Genomic DNA, 13978 nt, shown 5'->3' with positions numbered 1-13978 from the left:
GTTAAACGTTAAATGCCCCCGAAGGATAAATTTAGATAACCGGATTTCGATCGATTTGTTACACTCCGTCACCTTCGCCGCCACACCGCTTGCACCACGCTTGCTTTAATTATTTTCGACGCTTTAGTTCGGATTTCGAGCCCTGCGCGCAAAAACTTCTCAAGTGCTGAAAACTCCTTGGCCTGAAGAAACTTCTGCCCGCTTGCCCTTTTGCTTTTCGTTTCGCGGAGGTCTCACTCTAACGCACACACACACACACACAAACACACGCGCGCGGCCGGATTGAAGGATAACGCTCGATTGCTGTTTATTGCAGGTAAATAGCGACCCGCAGTTTCGTAGGGTTACCAACACCGCCGACGGCAGAACAAAAGGCCCACCGTTCGATGCGTAACCATGGCAGTTTCGATTGCAATTCGATGGCTACTTCGAGCTGTGTATCTGTGTGTGCAAAGAGGCCATCACTGGGCGAAAACGAAATCAGGACATGTTTGCTGCGAGTTCAGTTGTTCAGTTGTCAATTGCAGTTCGGATTTTGTACAGAATTTCTATTTCGAACAGTAAAATTAAAAGTTGTATAAAATGGTCGCTTTATTTAAAACGGCACTTGCACACACAATGTGGTATAATACTTAGGTATAAAGAATGTACAAAATATGGTGTCAAAATATCATCATCGTTCGTTTGTATAGTCAAAAGTTTTCAGATTCTTCCCTTCTCGTTTAAGGCACTTCTTCTACTCGCGTTCGCGTTGCTGTCGATGTTTGCGCTTTCTAATGTAGAAATTAATCAGACAATGTGCTTGCACGGTGATGCCGAGAGCGCACAGGGGAGACACACACAACACTGGTTATCCTGCATCCTCCTGCAATCAAAGCACCGGGATATGTTCTACCCAACCCATTGCGGATTACAATTGCGGGGCAGCGACGCTGCATCCAGAGGCAGTAGTAACAAGGCTGTAGTAGTGGCGCTCCGTTGCTCTATCACGTTTAATTAGGCTAATGGCCTCCGGGGAGAAGGGACGACAGGTACGTACGGTAAGTCTGCTAACGCACACACACATTGTGACAGATCGACATTTTTTCGCGTGTGTGTGCCTATCTATCTTATTTGTTGGGCACAATTCAATCCTGACCCAAAATCTTGCCTCACACTCTATGCGATAAATTAATTTAGCCTTTCTTTTGTCTCGTGTTCTCACTAGAATAAATAAGCAGTCTCTGAGAAGTGCCGTTTGGTGGCGTGTGGTGGGTTTCCCCTATTCGTTTCCTAGTAGCGGGCAGAGGGCACCAAAATTGACCGAAATCCAATAGGAGAAGAAGCTACCCGAGTCTGATCATATTCCAACAGTAATCGAAGAAGTCCTACTCCTAGCTACCATCTAATCACTATCCTCTCTCTCCTTTTGTGTAGGACTTGGGGATTTGATGCCCTGCTTGGTTCTATCTGTGGCCCTTTCGCCTTTCCCGGGAGGAACCATTGCGGTCGCCAATCAAACGGAATCGAACGGGATGTAATGCAGGCGCCTAATGAGCAGTAAGGGCAGCTCCGGCAGACACACGCTCACTACGAACAGGACCGGGCTGAAGACGAGCAGCAAACCGGCCCAGATTGCGACCATCCAGGCCGTGTTGGCACCTAGCAGCGACAGTGTCATTATTATCTCGCTCTCTATCGGCGCAGCCTTTTCGAGCCTTTGATCCTGAGCCTGTGTGGCCGGGTGCGGTGTGTAAATAATGTAGCAGAAGGTGAGACGTACGTTGGAAAGGTTAATAAGAATATCGCGACACTTTTCAAGCTAGCTCTATGCCGCCGGGATTGAAGCGAAGAAAACTGAGACAGGATATGAAGTAGAATTTTAATCACTCTCCCCTTGTAGAACTAGGAACGCCACCTAGAGGCAGAAATTGGAAGAGAAAACAGAAGAACAAAATGATTAGTAAGGAAAGTACTTGAAAAGGATAGCACTTGACAGCTCGACTAAGAAACGGGAGTTGTCCTTTTAGAGGCTAAATAATTGGTAATTAATTCATCTACACGTTTTATAACGCTTGGCATGCTAATTTGCTAATTGACTACTTCAAACCCCTTAGTAGTTATCTGGGAACTGGAATAGCTACATGTATTTTGAAACATGTTTAAAGCAATTCAGGTTTAATTTGATAAAAACCGCATTTGTTAGAAGATTCTTGTATAGAAGACACTTTATATCCTCACTAAACTAGCAGTAAGGTGATTAATTTTGATGCTTCAAACCCAGTAACTTTATCTTGATTAGTGATGGAAATAATGAAGTTTTCGTCGGAATCGTTTCCGGCTAGCTCCGAAGTTTCCTTGAATCGATACCAGAATCATGTCCCTCTATCTCTAATCTCTATTTTCTGGAATTGAGGTCCAGAATCAGTTTCCGGAATCGGATCCGAAATCGGAATCGGCTCCGGAATTGGTTCGCGAAGCGGAACCGATTCCGGAATCGAAATCGGTTCCGGAATCGAAATCGGCTCCTGAATCAGAATTGGCTTCCGAAATCAGAATCGGCTTCGGAATCAAAGTCGGTTTCGGCATCTTCATAAGATTGATTGATAGCCGCAAAGAATTTACTTGTAAACGATCCATTCTCATGGAGATTCCTGATTCCTGAAAACTGATTTTGCTTCTTAAACTTCTTATTTCAATTCAAGAACTGATTCTCATTCCAGTGTTAATTCCAATTCTGGAGTCAATTCTCATTACGTTACCTAAGGAAATTGTTTTTCCCAGGTCGATTCTGATTTCGGAGCCGACTCCAGAGTCAAATCCAGAATCGGCTCCAGAGTCGGAATCGATTCTAGCATCGGAATCGGCTCCGGGATTGATTCCGAACACGGAATCCGAATCGGGGGTAGGTCCGTTTTCGACCTCCCAACACTAATCTCGACCCGTCTTCTCATTGAAGCGTTTCCAAATTTCCACCACTCGACGCAGCAAAATAGACCCTTCATCCCGGTCCACATCGCACCGAGAATCGATACGACGAGAGGATTCTTCATCTTAAGATCCTCACCCCGGCAGTAATGACCCACTTCTGCGGTACAGCTCAACCAAAGTGATAAGGATCTGGCACACCTTCTGGCTGACGTTCGTTAAAATGTCATCGCTTCGCCAAAAGGAAAAGGCAAATTCCCTTCAAGCGTGAATGCGCGTTCTACCATTTCTAGTCTCTTGCCTGTTATTCGCCTGAATGCCTAACATCCTCACACCAACACACCACTAACCCCAAAAGAATAGAACTTGGAAGTCATGCGACACCAGGGGCGGAAGGTCGGCCCCAACAGACGATGGGAATGGACATGAAAAATGGAAAAGTCATCAATTCGCCCGTCGCCCGGCCGGTTCTAGATTTTGTACGTGCTGCTGTCAGCCGCAGTCGACTGTCCTGTGTGTCTCTCACTGGGACACTTATCCTCCCGTAAAACCTACGCTCCCCGGGGGTTTAGGTGGCGGCAGGGAGCACACCATTATCCACACGGAACATCTTCGTTTAAGAAGCCCGGAGGAAGAACAGTGGCGTTTTGACGGATTTAATGTTCGCTGTTTTCCCTGCCCAAAATAAGCAGCACTGGCGGACGACACGATACAGCAGTTGCTTTCACTGTCCAAAGAAGGGCCACACATAAGAGCCTCAGTGCGCTCACTCTCCGGAACGGTACACCCAATAGAGCGCCATCGTCCGGCCGTGCAATGTGTTTGTTCGCATTTGATTAATCATCTCAAAGAGCTTGCCACGGTCATTCCGCGCGGATTCCAATCGTTACGACAGCATCGGCATTGCTCACCCTGACCCGCGCGTCGCTTATGCCAACAGCTCGGTGCCTGGATGCTGGAGAGGGGACTACCGCCACACCACGCTGTATTGCGTACCGTTGGTCCACTGCATAGCGCAGCAAAAACCGCACACACAAAAAAACAACATCTCACCCCATAGGCTTATGCGCGCCATCCCGCACGCACACACGCATTGAAGAAGCCCCCCTCCCTCTTGCCACGCTCATTATGCGACCTTCACCAATCGTCGATTACGGCGGCTACAAAACTCCCCGTCGCCGGTGGCTTGCTTGAGAAACTTGACCAACTTTTGAGAGAACACGCAATTAATGCTTTTTATTATTGCAGGCTAGTTCGGTTGAACCCTTACACAAACATGTTTGAAGAAACAGATGAACGTTTTAACAATTAAATGTTGAGCCTATGTGTGAGCTCCGGAAGCATCGTAGCCACCCAGCCGACCGAACTATTCATGGGTAATTCTTTTGCGTGCTTTATTCTGCCACGATCTTGATCTTGGTCAAGCGCTCTCAGCCAGAACACCTTCGAAGAATGTCTAGCCTCTCAATCAGTGGAATGGTTGGTTGGTTGGTTGGTTCGTTCGTTAAGTTAGCTATGCTAGACTTGTTCTACAGTCATTGAACCGGAACACTGATCAAGGAAGGTGAGCACCAGAGCGCAAGAACTATTAAGCCGCCCGATCCCGCGTCACGCAACGGGCAAACCGAAACCTTGAAGTAGGAATTCCCCTTTCAGCAGCAGCTCGTTTCGGTTAACGAGATCTGCGCGAGATTGGTTTGAATCAAATGACATCATTACGCTTCATTCGATTCGGCGGGGTGGAATTTCCGCATGTTCTTACAGTTGTCTTAAACGTAAAAATTGAAGGAAACTTCAGGATGATTCACTCAAAAAAAACGAAAGTATCCTACAAGCTACCCATCTACTTCTTTGTACCGTGGTTAGGGTTTTGTTGCGAATGCATCCGCATAGTAAATTGCGATGATAATAGGCATCAAACGTTCCAAAAACTTCACGGACCGGGTGGCACCCGGATGGGTAAACCTGTTCGTGTGTATCGGTATCGAATTTGGAGTAAAAACGTAAAATATCCGAAAGCGTTCAACTAACACACACAGCTAGAGATTCAGCAGCAGCAGCACTACCAGCAGACGGTGTGTTGGCGAAATTCATTCGCACATATTTTACAAAACACCTTTCTATTTTTCTGCAGCCGTTCGAAACGACTTCGAAAGTTCGAAGGTATTAATATATGGTAAACAGTCGTTTCAAGGGGTTCGATCCAAACTTTTCAACCGTTTCAGCAGATGTCAGCCGGATTGGCACCATTCCAGTGGCGGCGTTCGATTCGATGACTTTTGGATGACATATTATTCGATTCGCTCAAATGGGAAAACTTCTACTGAAAGGAATGCGTATTGCAGAAAGAAGTTAGAGCGCCTCACACATCTGTTACCTTTCATTTGTGTGACCCCACTTAGCACAACCGGTGCTGAATTATTGAACATTTTAATTGTTTCCCTCATTGGCTCCCTCAAGGGAGGTTGGGTGTAGGTAGCGACTATTATGGTAGCGACTACGGCCACTACACTATTTATGAGGACAGACCCTTCCAATCGATACCAATCCATCCTTTCCAATGTGAGAAGGAATCGGAGCGTAGAAGAGTAAAGCGAAGGTGTTTCCTGCCTTTTAAACAAGAGCCTAAACCGCTGCCTAACCGAACTAACTGTACTGTAATCTTTGCGAGCAAGCGAGCTCAAAAGCTGGTTCTATACAAATGCGAACAGCGATGATATAATACGGTTCCACTCAGAGTTCGATCGTGTATCACAACCCGGTGCACAACGACCGATCGGTAATTCAGTCGTCTAGTCGGCTAACGCTCCATCAGTCGCCCACCGGTGTAGAAAGGGAGGTAAAATAGGTTGTTCGATTGCAATAATTTCACTATCACAACCAATGGAAGGAATAAACCTTAAAAATACGTACTTCGAAACACACAGAACGGCACGAAGAAAGGGACTATTATTGAGCCGCTATTAAGCTTCTTCTTCTTCGCCGAGGATGAGCCAATGCAAGCCCGGATAGGAATGCGTTCTTCTCAACAGACTCAACGATTATAGTGCTGCGATCGACACATAAACACACACACACCGAAGGCAACAAACGCCTCAAACACGCACTCTCTTATCTACGCACTGAAATCGTTTCTATTTTTTGTTGTAATAAATGGACGCTACAGCTAGCAAAATGCACGCCTCTGCTTCGGTTACGCTAGACGAGACAAGGCTCGGCCTGTGACATAAAACTGCAACCGCGCGTATTGGATGACGGTTCGATTACACCACTTCCCACGGCCGGCTGGCTGGCTGGCTGGCTGGCAGGGGGACTGGGTAGCGCGTTTGTGTGTACGGTGCTCGAGCAGCGTGGTGCTGATGGCCGCAGTGTCGCGATACAACTGAAACTAACCTGCATCACCGTACAATCGACTAAGGCCCTCGGTGCCCACTCGCTAGCAGTGGGGACGAGCCTTACGCACACCGTGACCGCCGTGTGTAGCAGATGAAGGCGAGAACTGGTTCTCTATGGTGGTTCCATGAGAGAGAGAGAGAGAAAGAGGGGGTAAGGCGGCCAACCTAGGTGAGCAGAACGCGCAAGCTTCCAAGAGCAGTGCGCCCGATCGCACGTTGAACTTGTTTGTTTTGCTTTTTTGGTCATATGCTTTCCGCGCGCGTTTTAAACGTTTGTTTCTCTTTCGTTTATCTCTTTTGCTTTTTGCCATTCCTTTATGATTGTGTCTTCCGTGGCTTTACTATTTCCTCCCGTCTCTTTACTGCTTCCCTAGATCTATTGGGACTATTTTTAAACAATCTTAGTTCCGTTTCGATCCTTTCTTTCGTCTTTCGATTTGAATGCAAACGTATTTCAAATCAAAGCGCAATAGAAATCCATTAATCATCGTCATATTTTACAGCCCTACAATGGGCTCGAGAAAAACCGGTCTTGATAAATATAACCTAGAACTGGAAGATTTGGAAGCAAAGATAAAAAAGTGTTTTACAAATAGAATAAAAACAGGCGTATTTTTAGCACTTTGTACTTCTCCCCAGTTCCATCATGTTTAACGATCGACTTGTGACGCATTGCTTCGAGTTGATTATTACTCATAAAAAGGGAGGCACTCACACAGCCGGTACAGCAAACCGAGCAAGATCACTTAGCAGAAACCTCGGTACCTCTCGACCTCGACGGTTGAAGGTAAACCGGGTGTAGAGTTGAAGGTCTTCATCAGAGCAAGTAGATGAACAACACATTGTAATTGCGCTGGGCGGAGAGACGCTCGGTACCGAGAGCGAACGATCGCATGCACATGTTTTACACAGATAAAGACGTGCGCCGGGGGATGGATGGCTTGAGCAGAAGCAAAACATCCCAGCAAACCATGTACAATGCCCCATGTACCGTCGGCGAACTAATTAATCATTTAAGAAGTGTAAACTTCACTGTAAGTGGATGAGCAAAAGAAGAGCGCAACAGTTTCTGGTGCTTTATTGAGTACGAAGACAGATTGTCACAGGTTGCATTTGGTAAAAAAAAACCTTCTATTTTGACCTAATTTCATCGTTTAAAACAAATAAACAGCTACAGCTAAAAAGCATTTTAGACAAGATGATCACATAAATATTAAAGATTAATAATAACTCAATAAAATTGTTTTAATTTTAGATTTGTATAATAACGAGCAGTTAGACTTTTCTCGTTCAGAACAATTTCTGAACAATCAAACAAAAACAAAACAACCGTAACACGATATCGCACCAGAGATTGTCCAAAAAATCCACACAGGGTGCCGCGAAAACATTTTGCTCCACTTTTCACATTGCATACCCTTCAGGCGTAAAAGCAGGGCCACGTTGCACTATGATCAAATGTAGTTGGATTTTGTGTTTTCCATTGTTTGAGGGCTTATTTGATAGTTTTGAGCTTGAAAACTAAATCTAATAGAATTAACCTTCATTTCTATAACCACCTACCCGGGTATGTTTTGCTAATTATTTGTATAACAACTTTTTATTGAAGAATCGAATCGAATCGAAAGTTTTCAGAATGCCTAGAAAAAACATGTTTTCAAACATTGGTAAAAAAATCAGAATTTTACAAACAAATTTAATGTCTTTTAAAAAATAAAATCAAATTTTACTCATTACTTCTATAACCACCTACCCTCGGTAGGAAAAATACATACAATAAAAGATTTTGGTTTCGGTTGAGTCGTTAATTGTGTAATGATATGTATAGCAATGCATGTACTTATATTTATAGAATCTATTCCAAAAGTTTTCTAGCTCCAAATATTGTTCTAAAGTCATTTAGTTTGAAATGATTGCCCCGACAGTCGGGACGATATGGCGGTCTATTAGTGTCAGTTGAACTATTTACTGTTCATTTAAATGTACGTAACTATAAGCCAAACATCATAAATTTATAACATCAAAAAAAGTATCCTTATTATAGGTACATAAATAAGTTAAATAAGATTTTTTTCTCCAATACGAATACAAGCTTATGAAATGTATTACCTACCGGGGTAGGTGGTCATAAATATTAGGGTGCATTTTTGGTCATAGAATCGAAGGTCAAATCAAATTGCCAAGATATTCAATATAAATTCAGAAAAAAGCTGTTTTTGCAACGGTCTTTAAAAAAAAGTATAAAATTCTGGGTTCTGCATTTAGAAACCAGAGCAGATTATTTCTAAGACGTAGATAAAATATAATTTAAATAAGAGTATAAAATAACTACAATAATCTGTAATCAATAACACATAAGAGAGAATACCAATTCTTCCTAATACATAGATTTGTGATTATTAGGAAATGGATTTCCTCTACACAATAGCTACTACCAGGATGGCGCTCATGCCGAATATAATCTTGTTATATTCCTTGCGTTCATCTCCCTTTTGCACCGCATAAATCCATATCCTTCCTCGCAAAAGAAACCAATTCCATCAATGAGCCCGGAAATGAGCTTCTATCAACTTAAAGCAACCGGACGCACCCACAGAAAAAAAGGACAACTCCATTACGCTCGCTTTACATTACCCTACCCTTCTCGTCGTCAAATCTCTTAGTGCCCATTGCCCACAGCCCAAAAGATACTTACATGATGTAGTAGTAACTGTCCCGATCGGCCGCTTTATGAGTTCCCATCGTGCCGCCGACTCCACCGCCGACCGAACCGGATCGGTGGTCTCGGCCCCCCACACCACCGCTGCCACCCATCGAGGATGGCGAGGACAGTGAGGGGCTCGCCGCCGTTGCCTTCATTGACGTCATGGCCGACACTTGCCCGAACAGATTTCGCAAGTTGTCCATGGTGAGCTGCGTGCGATGTTTGGCGTAGAGCGGAGTGGAGAGGGTGTGTCTTTGCGGTACCAACAACAACACACGCGTGGTTGACGATTTCCGACGCAATAATAATAAAACTAGCAATCTGCTGAACTATCCTCTTCTCGTTCGGCTCCGTCCCGTTCTTGAAGCTGGATGCCTTTTTTCTCCTTCTTTTGTTGTTCTGTGCTATGACGGCGCAAGATGCTGCGGCTGGACCACACACTACCACCACCGTTGTGGGTATGATCGACGAAGACGAATCCGGGCTGCACAGCAGAAGGTACTGACCCCTCCCCACCTATCGGTTTGTGCGATTCTTGTTTATCAAGAAAAAACGAGCCAGCCACACACACACGTCGTCGGAGCAGTAGACAGCAGCTTCAGCAAAACAACCTGCAAATGAAGGAAAGAAAGAAACGGAACCGATTGTAAGAAAAGCTTCATCCGTGCGGATGGGGGTTTGTCTGGCTGTTGGGGACTGCTGTTATGTTTGATAATTCAATTTTGGAGGCCCGCCGAAACCGGGCTTATCAGCGACGCGTTCGCCCGGTGTGTTGGTTGCGAGCTGACGGTCGAAAGGGGGTCGGAGAATTGGCCTTTATTTGTGTCGTTTTGTGCAATCTCTGCCCTTCCCTCGCTATCATCGTCGTTCGGGCGATAGGCGAAGTTGCCTTCGGGAACGAAGGAACCGGGGGCACCATTGTTACCAAGGCCACCGAGGACCACCTCCACAGGACGGCGGGTGCACAATGCGGGTCAATTGATTTCGATAGTGAATGTGGCTCCTCCTTTGCTGTTCTTTCCATTTCTCGAAGAAATGGAGAAATCGCCACAATCGGGAGAGAGAGATGGCCATTATTTGCTGATTGAATTGCGGACCCTCTTTTGGAGGTCATTCTTTTGTCCAGCCAATGACAATACCTTTATCGTTGTTTTGTAATAAAACGTCGATTTCAACGTTAATTTCAAGCTGCAGCAATGCAAAGAATAATTAATGGTAAACCACTTTAGACAGCACATGGGTGACAAATGCACACAAAGCACTCGAAAAAAGCTCGCTAAGTAACTTAACGTAGTAACAGGGGCGATATCGAACACTTGATCGTTTCGAAATTCAAATGCAACCCCGCTTCAGCAAGGCCTACTACTGCCAGCTAGCACTACTGCTTGCCCTTTCCGTCTTACCAATATGACCGCTTTAAGCTCTAAGCTGCCCCAGTCAGACCAAAACGCACGCTCACTCGCTCACGCACATCCAAGTGGGCACAGTCGGAGCGTTGGCTCATTTTATAGTTGTCGCTGCCTGCATCAGGCGCCCGCCTCTTTGCCTGCCCTATTCGAAAGGGGTACAAAGTACAACATCATCGTCGTCGTCGCCGTCGTGGTGTCGTGAGAGGCAGCCGGGTGGATTTCACGGTGACCCTGCGATGCGTTCAACGATGCCGAAGGAAGACGGACGAACGCGGACGCAGTTGGTGGGCATTGAGATGGCAACGGTACACACCAACTGCCGCGCACAGAGCCATGCTGCCTGATCGCGTCCGTCTTCCGGACATATTGAGTGTAGTGGTGGGAGCTTGGGAATCGGACCTGCCCGATTCCGTGTTCGGAATCAATTCCGGAGCCGATTCCGGAGTTGATTCTAGAGTCGCCTCCGGTGCCAACTCCGGAGTTGACTCCGAAATCGGAATCAGCTTCGAAATCAAAATCGGCTCCAGAATTGGAATCGACCTGGGAATAGCATTTTGCTCCGGTAACGGAATCAGAATTGACTCCAGAATTGGAATTAGCTCCGGAATGAGAATAAGTTCTTGAATTTAAATAATAAATTTCAGAAGCAAAATCCGGCAATCTCCATGAGAATACATCATTGGATCCCAACGTCTATTCTTATTAGAATGCCGAAACCGACTACGACTTCGAAGCCGATTCTGATTTCGGAGCAAATTCCGATTCTAGAGCCGATGTGGATTCCGAAACCCGAATTTTGATTCCGAAACGATTCCAATTCCGAAACAGGTTATGATTCCGGAGCTAATTCTGAAGCTGATTCCATAGCCAATCCCGGATCCGATTCCGGAACCAATGCCGGATCGATTCGGAGCTAGCCGCAATCGATTCCGACGAAAACTTCATTTTTCCCATCACTAATTCAGTGCCGCTGATTGGTTACAGCGGGTGAGAGAGGTAAGTAAATGTCGCTTGCTTAGCTGTTGCTGCCCTTCATCAGCTAAAATAGCTCTTCATCCGACATCTACACATCTATCTACGCGACTCGATAACACAAACAAGTCAGATGGGGGAGGGAAAACGGGGTTTTGCGATAAACCTACATTGGGGCGGCGGCTTACGATTATTGACACATTTGGGGGGCGCAGAAAGTTCGCGCAAAGCTCCGAAATTGCACCGTGGTAGATAAGAGGGGCGGCTGCTCCCAAGGGAAGATTTCAAAATAGCTAATTATTTGATTAGTTTGTTTGTACAGTCGTTTTGTCTGTCCACTTTGGTTACAGATAAGAAGATATAGATTTGTTTTTTTTTTTTTGGAATTTGCTAAGTAATCATCAATTTGGCAAAAACAAAATAATGTCAAAAATATAGAAACGCATTTTGTTATTTGGGAGTTTTTTTATACTTCTTTAAAACTTTTTTTTATATTTTTACTTACAAAAAGGAAATAGAATTTTACCGCGCGGCTACATGAGGTGAAATATACAGCGAAATGAACTATTTGACAGGCGAAATATCTGACGGATAACGCATCACAGCAACCAGCTGATGTGCAATGCAAACAAATAACGTGCACAAAATCGTAATTAAATCCATTAAATAACTTCAATATTGAGTATTTCGTCAATTTTCAGTCAACAGATTATAATTTCTTCCAATTAGGGAATGTTCTGCTTGAGAAGATATTATTTTCAATAGAATTTCGAAAGCGGATGTTGTGTCTCCCCCAACCCTTTAGCTGTGCCTGTCGGATATTTCACCTGTCAAATAGTTCATTTCGCTGTATATTTCACCTCATGTAGCCGCGCGGTTAAAATTATTGTATCGCTAAACATCTCATTGCATACACTCAGGCGCTCGTTGTCAAGAACATTTAAGGGAGACCCATCTAAGTATGCGAAGAATTTGAAAGTTATGTAAAAAACCTGTTTTAAGTTCCACTTTGAGGTTTGTCCATCGAAAAGCTCGTATGTTTTTGTTTGTCGGTGTGAGTGCGCGAATGGAAGGGAGAATATGCCAAGCGAATCAAAACAAAAGCTTGTCCTCTCTTTCCCCCTTCATGCCATTGCTTCTCCTCTATCCGGCTGGCTGTTTTTATCTCCCGGACCGGTATTTATCACTTCATTCATTTCATTATGGATTTATTCCCCTCTTCCATACAAAGAACATTATGTTGCTCCTTCACGCTCGGTGGAATACACACACACACGGACTCACAAATGCGTAATTGTTTTTACCCACCCGAAAGCCATAAAGAAAAGAGGAAAAAACGGTTGCAACCCAACAACACAGCAACACTGAAAGTCACACAACACAAAGTTTTTTGGTTCTAATGCCAAATGTTGATGGGCACAACCGCCGCACCAACACCACAACCATCCGTCGACACATTTATTATCTCTTTTATGAGCTATTTTTGGCACACGGCCTACTACGGCAATGATCATGATGGATGCCCGTAGGGCCGAGCTATGTGTGTGTTGTTTTACCATACTCGACGCACTCTTCAACTGTCGGAAGAAATGGGATCTTCTCTTTTGCCCCGGTTTGCATGCATCACAGCCTTGGCGCACAAATATGCAATAATTTCACTTTCCTTCCGAATGAGATAAGCCAAGCAGTACACACACCCATCCACCATCAACACTCACAGGCCGGGGATGTATTTTTGCAACTGGAACGCAGTTGTAAAACACCCTTTTTCATGTTGGATTTTGATGACTTTCGACAGAGTTTTCTGATTCAACGCACGGGAAAAAAGAAAAAAAAACAACAACCCCATAAAAACACACACCCACACACGCAAAAGGGTTTTGTTTTTGGGCCTCTCCTTTCTCCTACCAAAGCGCTAGTAATACCACCGAATGCAGCTAAGGACACAACTTTTAATTAAATTTACACCACACCACATCATCAAAAACGCAACAAAACGAACAAAACAACCCACCTTTCGTTTCCTTTTTCACTGGAATCACACACTCCGTATTAACAAAACACAGTAGCCGATCACTGTGTGTGTTTGCGTATGTTCAATAAAACTGGCTTTTAATTATTTTGTTCGTACTTTAAACTCTCCTGCGTACTTTTTAAAGCCTAAGCGTTGTTGTGATGATCCGCACCGAAGCGAGGGCAGAACTGGAATGAAAAAGCTTGCTCCAGTGCAGCCGGATGGGTTGATTTATACTTCGGAAGGGCGCGCGGCACCGAAAACAACAACAACAAAACCCCGTCGCAATGCTTTGCTCACTCACACAGCGATACGAGCGCGCTGACTACAGTGTGCCGCGTTGCACTTGGTACAGATAACGAAATGTTTTTATGTTATTCTTACAGTTTAATTTATTAAATATTAAGAAAAAAAAACATTTGTGATGTTTTGTACATGCTTAAATTTAAAACAATTAAATGAATGATTTTAGTGCAACTATTTTTCACATAGAAAATAATGCTGTCCGAGATTGTGCTCCAGACACTGTAGTGACCGTGGAGCATTTGGTAGTGTGCGTTGAAGTATGCCACTCACA

General features: G+C 44.6%; 1 protein-coding gene across 2 annotated transcripts; it reads right to left on the bottom strand.

The window, feature by feature from the left end:
- Nucleotides 1–566: 566 nt before the first annotated feature.
- On the bottom strand, nt 567–13677 carry LOC1275531 (uncharacterized). 2 transcript variants are annotated; one of them, XM_314786.4, is made up of 3 exons: nt 13402–13677; nt 8998–9617; nt 567–1897 (listed from the first exon to the last, which is right to left on the bottom strand). In XM_314786.4, exons 2-3 carry the CDS (start codon nt 9207–9209, stop codon nt 1885–1887), a joined length of 225 nt encoding a protein of 74 aa, XP_314786.3. In that variant the 5' UTR covers nt 9210–9617; nt 13402–13677; the 3' UTR covers nt 567–1884. The 2 variants fall into 2 exon arrangements, with proteins under 2 accessions (XP_314786.3, XP_061514447.1); XM_061658463.1 differs by lacking the exon at nt 13402–13677 and adding an exon at nt 10410–10482.
- Between the last annotated feature and the right edge of the window lie 301 nt (nt 13678–13978).

This window comes from Anopheles gambiae, chromosome 3 (assembly GCF_943734735.2).
Source record: "Anopheles gambiae chromosome 3, idAnoGambNW_F1_1, whole genome shotgun sequence".
Classification (NCBI taxonomy): Eukaryota; Metazoa; Arthropoda; class Insecta; order Diptera; family Culicidae; genus Anopheles; species Anopheles gambiae.
The sequence above is the reverse complement of the archived record's forward strand: the minus strand, read 5'-3'. Positions and strand labels throughout refer to the sequence as shown.